This window comes from Paramacrobiotus metropolitanus, unplaced genomic scaffold (genome assembly GCF_019649055.1).
Source record: "Paramacrobiotus metropolitanus isolate TYO unplaced genomic scaffold, Prichtersi_v1.0 Parri_scaffold0000495, whole genome shotgun sequence".
Taxonomy (NCBI): domain Eukaryota; kingdom Metazoa; phylum Tardigrada; class Eutardigrada; order Parachela; family Macrobiotidae; genus Paramacrobiotus; species Paramacrobiotus metropolitanus.
Genome location: NW_026570715.1, coordinates 4,046 through 15,634, shown reverse-complemented (window position 1 = coordinate 15,634; position 11,589 = coordinate 4,046). Strand labels below are relative to the sequence as shown.

Sequence of the window (11,589 nt, the reverse complement as noted above, 5' to 3'; positions counted from 1 at the left end):
AATTATAATCATGATGCCCTTGAGTGCACAATGCACATATATACGTAGCTACGGGGAAATTACCACATGCGCAATATCAAAATATACGGCGAGTCCAACAGTGCTTGCAACCTTAAAGTTCAAGGTTTCCTCCCTTCCTCTCTCGCTCCGCAACGGAGTGTCATTCCTCATTTGTTGTGAAATGGTTTTTTCTTCGCGTGTACGGGTGTTGTTGAAAGAACACATGTGCATGGTTGATTTAGCTTTTGTGGCTTCTACTTGCATTGGAAGAAATAAGGTCATAGTTGTACCGTGCTGATGTACTAGCTGTACGACAATTTTTGCATCAATAAGCGGTAGCAGCCATATAAGCTTAACAAGTAAGCGTAGGCTCACTCGCTACGCTGACTATCACTTGTCGCTGTTCGCTACCTTGCCCGTCAGGCGTCAAGGTGTATTTCGGCAGCCAGCTACTCGGTAGCATCCCGGTGCGAAATGCACATATTATGCCTTCTCAAGTACTTACTAAATAAACCATACAGAGTACTACCTATTTCTTCACGCAAAATCGCAACTGTTTAGTGCCAAGGTTAGCGGGGAGTGAAGGTCAGATGAAGAGGCGGTGGGAACTGCGCATAAAAAAAAGATGGGATGAGAATTTTAAGTGTCGTTTTCTGACCAGGAACACGCAAAACTGCACCGTATTAGCACAAAAAATTAATTTTTTTCGCGCTCCGCGCGGTTTTAGAAACAGCATTACATCGGTTTTAAAGGCCGGAAACTGGGTGGGCCCAGTGCGCTCACTGCGTTGTCTTGTTACGCGACGCGTACAAGATGGCCAAGCGCTGTCCTCATTCACTTCAAGACATTTGCGTCCATCATTAAACTCAACACACTGTTATCTTGCACAAATTAGCGGTTCATTTCAAAAGCGGGGTTTGAATGAGACCGCAAAGGTGAGATGGGCTGAAAGTTGAACCAACTGGGGATTATTGCGTGATTTGTAGTTACTCCTACTTCTGTTCACCGGCTTTTTTCGTACTCTCCATCCAGCCCCCACCCTCCCTATACCGAGAAATATCTATAGTATTTTTTGTCGAATTTCTCAGCAGTTTACCACGTCAATCTATCCGTTGGTTTCGCGCGAATTGATTACGCGGTCGAATTTAACAGTTGTATATAAACTATAAAGATCTCGTTTTCCCAAGCAACTTCTACAAACCTTATCTCGAAACAGCAAACTCATTAAAATTTAAGTGTTGTAATTCGTCTAAAGTTCAAACATTTTTAAACTTCGCCCCCGGGAGGGGGGGGGGAAGTCGCAAAGCGTCCATCATTGATTCTGCACTATTTCAGTCCCTGGAAAAGGAAAAGTGGGATCCCAATCCTATACAGTCAATCCTAACCGCAATAACGTCGTGAATAACAGCAGCAGAGGCTTCGGGTGGAAGATGAGAATCAAGACAAATATAAAACATCCGATGATAAATAAAAACTGCTTCAAGGAAAGGACAGGGTGATAATCCGGTGGGACAGGCGCCGTACGGAGCATGTAAGCGCATACGTCCTCATAATCCTTAAAGGTTAGAACAGCGTCATTTTTTGCAACACCATGCAGCTTCTGTTCCAGTTGCTCCAACTCAGATGCAAACTGCTTCGTTTCGCCAAAATTCTCAAAGTGCTTTTTCTTCTCCACGTAACCCGGTGGATACGTTCGCAGACAGATTTTCCCCTCCAGCATGATGCGCAACAAGTGAATGCCGGCTCGATACACATCCGGTCGGGCTGCCTTGGCCGTGAAAAATCCTCGTTTCAGCGCCCACGCTTCACAGATGTCTAATGGCGAGAATTTGGCCGATTCTCCCTTTGGATGCTTCAGTTTCAACAGTTGAATGAGTGGCAGGTGAGCGGCCAAATAGCCGATAACGCTATATGGATCCGATACTTGAGAAATGGGATAGATTCCGCCGATAATCTGCAGGACTTTGGGCGCAGTAGCCGGAAAGACCAATCCAGGACAGTCACAGAGCTTGACATTCGGAGCAAGGAATATAGTTTGGAAATGCTTGGTATGGCCGGGAGTTTTCGAGACAGACACCACTTTCTGACCCATTAACGCGTTGATCACGGAAGATTTGCCGACATTCGGTTCTCCGATGCAACCAATGGTCAGCACACCGTCTTTGAAGGGAAATTAGGGAACATGGTGTCCGTCCATCTGATGAGCATCCGCCGGTGGAATCGGCACTTTATCTAATACAATACAGTCCAAAACATATGAAGTATTCATCTGTGTAATATCTTACGATAAACTGATTTTACTAACCATCAATTATAACGCCTATAGATAACACATGTTACAGCGAACCGGTAATAAAGACGGTTTAAAAGTAGTTTCACCAGTTTTCCAAATTCAAATAGATCACGTGAAGTTTTTTTTTCCATAGGTACAGTATATTATATTGTATATACAGCGACGACTATTTTCCACAGCAACAAGTGAAAGCACAATTAGAAATGTGGTACTCAACAATCAAATTATGAAACTTAAGAACTATGATTAACGAAAAATCTAAGTTTCGTGGCAAAACACCGGCTATTGTGAAGAAAATCATGAACATACCCGGAAGCGCACCTCCCGATTCAATAGCATCCAGTCGCTGTTTCCACAACGTCACGTCGACTTCCCCTTTGGCTACTTCGGAACAGTAGTCAAATATCTCGCGTACACCGTAACAGATCTGGTATTTGCTGCGTTTGGTTGGTTTCTTCTTTTTGAACATCCTCTCCAGATCTGCAGCTGTACGGGGACTGGAACCGAACTGAACCACTTTCAAGGAGGGATACGTCGAAGCGAAATACTGCCGCCAGGCTACGGCTAGCGGCGGAGGCACCAGATCAATTTTATTGAGAATAAGGATGATCGGCTTTTTCAGTTCTTCCATTAAATATTTATACAACGTCGGAGGAAAGTGTAGAACTGGGAAACGAAGATCCACAATGACTAGGAACACGTCGCTCATCTCCATCACACGCCACAACTAAATATAAATACGTATGCAAGATAAATTTTTGTACGCATCAAAAATACTTAAAGTCATGCAGTTGTGCTGGTTTTACGTTATAATTATTGCGTTCACATCTCCACAAGCCCGAGTAATTTTTTCTGACCTGGGTAAACAAAAACAGCTAAAAAGCAGATGGAAATCATGCCTGGTTTGCTGTGATATGACACAAGCAGTCAAGAAAATTTAAGTTAATAATTAATTCTCCGAATCGCCAGAAATGTGAATATATCTAGTATATTACATACAAAATTTTCCACTTTCGCTTTTTTATAATTAAACTGATTTTCCGTTCGTTCTCACCTGGCGCCAAGTTTCCAGATTCAGTTCGAAGTACGACAAATCCACGGAATCATGATGAGCAGCAAATATCTTCTCAACATAACTCCGAAAGTATTTCTGCTCATTCGCATCCAGCTGCTCCTTCGTCATGGTGTAATCCCACGGCGGGCGTCGAGGCATGTCCAACTCCGAACCAGGTCGGTAAATATCCTCCAAGCTCATCTCCAGCTTCTCCTCGGGAACCGCTTCCACTGGCAGCGAAGCTTTTTCCTTCCGCAATTTCAGTTCTTCCTAAGAAGCGTATTACAATGAGCAAAGATCTAACAACCAAGAATACTGTGTACAATATATCAAACACACTAAAATCATGAATCGTACTGACAAAACTCGAAATCTACATCTTTTTTCAACTGCACCTTTGACTCGCGATAGAAATGCAGTCGGTAACGGTTTGGATCGTATTCATTCTTCGCTTTCGGATGAAGCTGCTGAGATCCAGGTTGCTGATTAACTTTGGCGACGCGAACGTTCAATCCCGGCGGATTTTCTTCTTGAAAGTCCCCAGTCAGGATTATGGCATCGTCCACATCACCTTCGTCGCTCGTAGACTGCAGATCGCCGCTTCGGTTTCGTTTCCTTTCCCGCTTTTGTGAAATCTGCTGTTTCTTCTGTTTCACACTAAACGGTTTCTTACGATTTGGCATCTCTATTGATCCATGTAAACGAACGACAAATCAAACTGTATACTTTTAACACGAACATAAATGATAAACTGTGTAATTTTCTAATAACCTAGTGAGTACACTTCCAAAAACGACTGTAAAACGATTGTAAAACTGTAAAAGCAGGTTAAAAGAAACTGGGGAAAACTGCAAAGTGAACTGCTTTATACCCAAGTTGCCCGATCGGAAACAGGAAAGAGTACGTAAACTGTACAAAGTTGCAAGCACTACAAGAGTGCATTATTACGGTGAGTTGTGTTGTGTGCGGTGTTACTAGTACTAGTACTGTACTGAATTTGTGCGTTATACTGGAATCTCAATTTATTGCCAATTACGCAAAATTTTATGATAATTTTCCTGTTGATGAATAATTCAGAATGCTGTTGGTTGCAATCCATCCCGACTCGTCCCAAAATTTCAGGATGCTACGGTTGTCGTAAAACACAAAAAACCGCGAACGAATTAACGAGTTTTTATTTGAATAAAAATTTATTTTTTATTTTTATAAAATTATTTATAAATTTATTTTATTTTTTTTTTGTTTAAATACTCTCATTTTCTTACTTTTTTTAAATTTTTATAGTAAAGTGCGACCACGAGAGGAAGGACAAAATTGATCTGTAAAGCATTCTGCATACAGCAGCTTTGCAAACTGCTCTTATACTCGTATTTTAAAATTTTAAGTAAGTACGTACCATATATCGTATGTCTGTACTTATTACAATCATTATTACTGCATGATATCTACATGAGCAAAAATGCAGTAAAGCGATGAAACTTTATTCGTTTCAAACTTTTGTATGTATGGCCAAGCAACCGTTCACATGCACTCAATCCGGACTAAACTCCAAAGCAGACGAAACCGGTACGAAAAGGGCATTTTTTCAAAAAATCAACATCAGAGTCCGTCCAATCCAACCGCAAATCAATTCACGCGTTGGAAAAAACCATCAAGATGGCAACAAAATACGATCAATAGAAAAAGTTCAACCAACCCCCAACACCCTCCATCAAACGCAAAACAGATATCTTCCCCGCAAAACCCCGAAATACTATCACTACGCGAACTACTGTTTGTAGTTGGATGTCAACCATGTTAGGCCCTCGGTTAATCCATCTCCGGTCGGGGCACATTCACAACAAGGCTGCACATACCATATCCGATTCTGCAGCCTCGTTAATCCCAACCTATCCTGCAGGTCATGTGGTCGTACCGCATTTGGGAGATCCTGCAAATGCTCAGATTAAAACAGCGCATTTCAAATTATGTATATGAGAAACAACCGTTTGAATTGTACATTTTCCAATCATTTAATTTTACATACCCCTGAGAGTAATATTTGAAGTTGAACGAAGTACTTATCATCAGCATAAAAGGGCAAGTTACGCAAAATATCTTATCACATGGTGATGGAAGTACATGAGAAAAATCCATAGCGGCACCGGTACCAATCTCAAACAGCTAGGCAGAATGTGAAGACATACTATTATCAAAACTCGTGGAAAAAATCGTTGACATATATTTAGATTAGCAGGTGGCAGGTTTCCAGCGATGCAAAAAAACCGCAGGTTCATTATCAAACACAAAAATAAAGAGAAACCAAGACACAACCGGAGAAGTGGCCATTTACCGCACAAGTATGTATCGTATGCCAAGTAGTCAATTTAGTACCTGTTTATTGGCAAATAATAAGATGATGGCATCCTTCATTTCGCGATCATTAATGATTCTATGGAATTCCTGTCGTGCCTCGTCAAGTCGATCAATATCGGCGGAATCGACGACAAAAATTAATGCCTGTGAGCCGGTGAAGTAATGTCTCCAAAGAGGCCGAATCTTATCTTGTCCACCAACGTCCTAGCCGAACAAATAAACATGTTGTGCACAACATTATGCACTTGTGCCGAGTAATCAGCCACTTCATTCTCCCCGTCGAGAAGGCTCCACCGAGCACGCAATCAATTTTACAAGCAGGTAAGCAAAGACGATCGGCAAATAATCTTACCCATACAGACATGCGGAATTTCTTGAAAGATATCGTCTCCACATTGAAGCCAACGGTTGGAATGGTCAGTAATGTTGGAGTGCTGAGCCAACTTCAATCGGTAAAGAATAGCTGCAAAGAAACTTTGTGCAAATTTTCAGGTTTAAACCATAAACAAGCATAATAGAGAGCTAACAAATTTTACGCAACGCAAACGTGAACGACTGCACAGTGCACACAAGCCTTAATGCTTTCGTGTGTGAACAGTAAAAACATGCTACACGATAATACTGTAGCCGTACAAATGAGATCTGTAGTGAAGATGTGCATCTCATTTATATGTACTATATTTTTATTAATTATGCTAAGCCAGTTTAAACATCCAAAACAAACTCAAGCGTGACTCAGCATCAAAAGACAGCGGAAACATGCGGCCGAATCACAGAGAACATTTGATCTAAATTAGCCGAGGCTGGTGTCGTTCCCAGGATGGATGCCGCATTTCCACGTTGAATTTCGATGCTGAACTCTGGCGCAGATACTCCGTTCCGCGTATCTCGCCCGTTTCCTGCCATATCATCCTGCCTACTTCACTAAGCAGCCGGGAGGCTTCCGGTCCGAGGGGTCCCACTGTCTCCACACCCATCTCATTGGTGCTAGTTCAACCGGAAACATCTGAATGTGTACTTGTACGAAATTTCCAGTTCTAACGTGGATTTTCTAGACTTCTGAGATTGTCTGAATGTTCTGAAATCATTCTTGCTCTTCCCCAATGACTTTTCAGCTGATTAAAAATGTTTGTGCACTTTGACAATCGCGCCGGTATTGGTTAAAATGTTCGCAATTGCATAACTGACTTTTGAGCAATTCGCTAACTCGTAACATCACCGACGGTCATCGACGAACCATCAAAACCTTGAAATTTTATCGTGGTACGGGTGGATTAACCCACTCCACTAGTGGCAGCTTAGAAGTTGCCGTTGCAAATACTATGTACGTACTAACACAATTGTAATTTATGTACAAGTGCATCAATTTTTGTGGAAAGCGGCATTCTAATAAACTGTGAGCGATGGCCATGAACCTTGCAGCACGCGTAAAAAGCATATCTGCTTTAAAAGCGTTAACAGCTGATGCTGACATTTGTCGTGCAGATTGCGTGAAAACAGGCTTAAGTTATAACAAACGAATCCAGTTGTCAGCATGAATTAGCGAGTGCGTTTTCATGAACCGGAAAACCATAATCGTCAATTAACGAAGCCATCTCATAAGTTAGTATTCATCCCGGATGTCCGAATTTCTCATCAGTGCGCACGCGATGCGAATAAAATTAAAGTAATGCCAATTAAACCGGCAAACTGGCAACTGTAAATGGAAAATTAATACTCTTAATCTGTACGTCTGATTTAAGCAATTTGCCGTTTGAAAAAGATACCAGGCGTGTTCTTAATTACATTTTTAGTATTCAAATTTTTGCACTGCGGTATTCCCACTGCGCTTTTTTGTTGCCTCATACGCTACTGCTCAATAAAATGGTGAGTATTTATACCGGCAGCAGCGCACTCATGAAATGTCATAACGGAATACAAGAGTATCAAGATGCTAATAATTTATTGATGTACGCTGATGACTTCATCCACGCCCTGCGCAAGCGTCTACGGAGGGGCCTTTATCAAACTGATGATTCTCGCCAGGATGGCGCCCTCTGGCGGTTGGGAGACGTGCGACTAAGGTGCGACGGGAAGTCATCGTAGGCCCATACAAACTAGTGCTTATCCCGGCACTTTTTAAACAACGCGCGTTTGCAAACTGTACTGTTTGTTAACTGGGCAGGTACTAGTACATGAAAATTCACAGAAAACTATCCTCTGCAAACGACAAAAAATTGTGTGATAAAAATGCTTACAGTATTCTCAAAATAAGTATGCCCCGCCAGTGTCTGTTTGTAAATACCCCTTAAATATTAAAAAATTTTATGGGAGCCGATTTGTTAAAAAACAGACGCGCGTTTCCCGCAACATGTACCGTTTCCGGACCGAGACCGCACCAAGCTGCCCGATTGTTTAGTTAACCGATTGTTTAGCTGGCCGCCGAAAACTTATCGGCTCAGGTAGCACCCCTTTGCACCCAATATTAACGCCAATTGTGATTGGTTGGTCAAACTAGCAGCAATCAATGGGAATTATTTGTTAACACCCAATGGCAACCGGCCGATGGTGTGAATTACTGTTAACTGTACTATTTTCGGTCAACTTGGGTATAAAGCAGTTCACTTTGCAGTTTTCCCCAGTTTCTTTTAACCTGCTTTTACAGTTTTACAATCGTTTTACAGTCGTTTTTGGAAGTGTACTCACTAGGTTATTAGAAAATTACACAGTTTATCATTTATGTTCGTGTTAAAAGTATACAGTTTGATTTGTCGTTCGTTTACATGGATCAATAGAGATGCCAAATCGTAAGAAACCGTTTAGTGTGAAACAGAAGAAACAGCAGATTTCACAAAAGCGGGAAAGGAAACGAAACCGAAGCGGCGATCTGCAGTCTACGAGCGACGAAGGTGATGTGGACGATGCCATAATCCTGACTGGGGACTTTCAAGAAGAAAATCCGCCGGGATTGAACGTTCGCGTCGCCAAAGTTAATCAGCAACCTGGATCTCAGCAGCTTCATCCGAAAGCGAAGAATGAATACGATCCAAACCGTTACCGACTGCATTTCTATCGCGAGTCAAAGGTGCAGTTGAAAAAAGATGTAGATTTCGAGTTTTGTCAGTACGATTCATGATTTTAGTGTGTTTGATATATTGTACACAGTATTCTTGGTTGTTAGATCTTTGCTCATTGTAATACGCTTCTTAGGAAGAACTGAAATTGCGGAAGGAAAAGCTTCGCTGCCAGTGGAAGCGGTTCCCGAGGAGAAGCTGGAGATGAGCTTGGAGGATATTTACCGACCTGGTTCGGAGTTGGACATGCCTCGACGCCCGCCGTGGGATTACACCATGACGAAGGAGCAGCTGGATGCGAATGAGCAGAAATACTTTCGGAGTTATGTTGAGAAGATATTTGCTGCTCATCATGATTCCGTGGATTTGTCGTACTTCGAACTGAATCTGGAAACTTGGCGCCAGGTGAGAACGAACGGAAAATCAGTTTAATTATAAAAAAGCGAAAGTGGAAAATTTTGTATGTAATATACTAGATATATTCACATTTCTGGCGATTCGGAGAATTAATTATTAACTTAAATTTTCTTGACTGCTTGTGTCATATCACAGCAAACCAGGCATGATTTCCATCTGCTTTTTAGCTGTTTTTGTTTACCCAGGTCAGAAAAAATTACTCGGGCTTGTGGAGATGTGAACGCAATAATTATAACGTAAAACCAGCACAACTGCATGACTTTAAGTATTTTTGATGCGTACAAAAATTTATCTTGCATACGTATTTATATTTAGTTGTGGCGTGTGATGGAGATGAGCGACGTGTTCCTAGTCATTGTGGATCTTCGTTTCCCAGTTCTACACTTTCCTCCGACGTTGTATAAATATTTAATGGAAGAACTGAAAAAGCCGATCATCCTTATTCTCAATAAAATTGATCTGGTGCCTCCGCCGCTAGCCGTAGCCTGGCGGCAGTATTTCTCTTCGACGTATCCTTCCTTGAAAGTGGTTCTGTTCGGTTCCAGTCCCCGTACAGCTGCGGATCTGGAAAGGATGTTCAAAAAAAAGAAGCCAACTAAACGCAGCAAATACCAGATCTGCTACGGTGTACGCGAGATATTCGACTACTGTTCTGAAGTAGCCAAAGGGGAAGTGGACATGACGCTGTGGAAACAGCGACTGGATGCTACTGAATCGGGAGGTGCGCTTCCGGGTATGTTCATGATTTTTTTTCACAATAGCCGGTATTTTGCCACGAAATTTATGAACTATGAATAGCGAATAATCTGACTTTCACAATTTGATTGTTGAGTACCACCATATCTTAAATAATTATTGTGCTTTCTGTTGTTGTTGTGGGAAGTACGTAGTCGTCGCTGTATGCTTATGAGAATAAAATTTGTAAGTGATCTATTTTGAAATTGGAAAACATGAGTAAAATTGTTTTGAAACCGTTTTTATTACCGGTTCGCTGTAACATGTGTTATCTATAGGCGTTATAATTGTTAGTTAGTAAAATCAGTTTATCGTAAGATATTACACAGATAAATACTTCATATGTTTTGGATTGTATTGTATTAGATAAAGTGCCGATTCCACCGGCGGATGCTCATCAGATGGACGGACACCATGTTCCCTTCAAGGACGGTGTGCTGACCATTGGTTGCATCGGAGAACCGAATGTCGGCAAATCTTCCGTGTTCAACGCGTTAATGGGCCAGAAAGTGAAGTCTGTCTCGAAAACTCCCGGCCATACCAAGCATTTTTAAACCATATTCCTTTTTCCGGCTGCTGCGCCCAAAGTCCTACAAATTATCGGCGGAATCTATCCCATTTCTCAAGTATCGGATCCATATAACGTTATCGGCTATTTGGCCGCTCACCTGCCACTGATTCAACTGTTGAAACTGAGACATCCAAACGGGGAAGGGGCGAAATTCTCGGCATTAGACATTTGCGAAGCATGGGCATTAAAACGAGGATTTTTCACGGCCAAGGCAGCCCGACCGGATGTGTATCGAGCCGGCAATCATTTGTTGCGCATTACGCTGGAGGGGAAAATCTGTCTGCGAATGTATCCACCAGGCTACGTGAGGCACAAGAAACATTTCGAGAATCTGGGCGAAACGAAACAATTGACAGCGGAATTGGAACAACTAGAACCAAAGCTGCATGGTGGTGCTTCGGAAGGGGAGAGGAACCCAGCGAAAGGCTCAGATGACGATGACGACAGCGATACGCTCTCGACGGAAGAGGAGACTGACCGACAGCATTTCTTTGAACAGATTGCGGGGAGTAACAAGTTTGCAGCGCTGGGAATTTCGTCGGATTGATTTCTTGCTGTGGTTGTATGATCGTGTCACTGTTTAAGATTCAGACTTTTTTCTTTATATTCTTTCGGTTAAGTACTGTTTGCTGTCTTAATTTCCAAGATCGAAACCAGTGTTTTTGTCAAACTGACTTTTCGATTTGTGGAATTTCTTGCTTTAAACAGCAGTGTTCCGCGTGTAAATGTTTCCTATGTGATAAGCGCGTTTCCTGTGAAAGATCGGTTATTTTCTTTATTGTACGATTTATGTGAAGTAGTAACAAGTTTGAAACTTATCAAATTCTCAGATAATTTCGAAGGGGAAGGAAGCAATAAGGTTCGTGCCATCTGCAGTCCAATTCGTACCTTTTGCATCATTATTTCCTTGACCGTTTGTAGCGGAGAATTTTAATCGGCTTCAGTAAAAGCACACTGCGATAATAACAGTATAAATTACTATAAAAGTACGCTAACAGCGCTCCCCTTTACACTGCATTCTACAACAGCAACGCTTACCCAAATGTAATTGATCTCCACCAGTGGTAGAGGTCAATTACATTTGGGTAACCGATGCGTGTAGAGTAAAGGA

General features: G+C 41.9%; 3 protein-coding genes and 1 pseudogene across 3 annotated transcripts; 1 reads left to right on the top strand and 3 right to left on the bottom strand.

Annotated features, from left to right (window-relative positions):
• Positions 1–40: 40 nt before the first annotated feature.
• LOC129602481 (guanine nucleotide-binding protein-like 1) lies at positions 41–4,255 on the bottom strand. Its single transcript, XM_055501505.1, has 4 exons — positions 3,743–4,255; positions 3,348–3,617; positions 2,603–3,020; positions 41–2,232 (listed from the first exon to the last, which is right to left on the bottom strand). Exons 1-4 carry the CDS (start codon positions 4,028–4,030, stop codon positions 2,174–2,176), a joined length of 1,035 nt encoding a protein of 344 aa, XP_055357480.1. The 5' UTR covers positions 4,031–4,255; the 3' UTR covers positions 41–2,173.
• LOC129602480 (guanine nucleotide-binding protein-like 1) lies at positions 1,367–2,092 on the bottom strand. The gene has a single exon (XM_055501504.1). The coding sequence runs from the start codon at positions 2,090–2,092 to the stop codon at positions 1,367–1,369; it is 726 nt and encodes a 241-aa protein (XP_055357479.1).
• A 568-nt stretch (positions 4,256–4,823) lies between the features above and the next one.
• LOC129602479 (ADP-ribosylation factor 6-like) lies at positions 4,824–6,679 on the bottom strand (annotated as a pseudogene).
• A 1,612-nt stretch (positions 6,680–8,291) lies between these two features.
• Positions 8,292–11,251, top strand: LOC129602482 (guanine nucleotide-binding protein-like 1). Its single transcript, XM_055501506.1, is given in 4 exon segments — positions 8,292–8,804; positions 8,863–9,160; positions 9,488–9,905; positions 10,274–11,251. Coding segments are annotated over 4 exon segments (1,794 nt in total). The 5' UTR covers positions 8,292–8,478; the 3' UTR covers positions 11,026–11,251.
• The last annotated feature ends 338 nt before the right edge of the window (positions 11,252–11,589 follow it).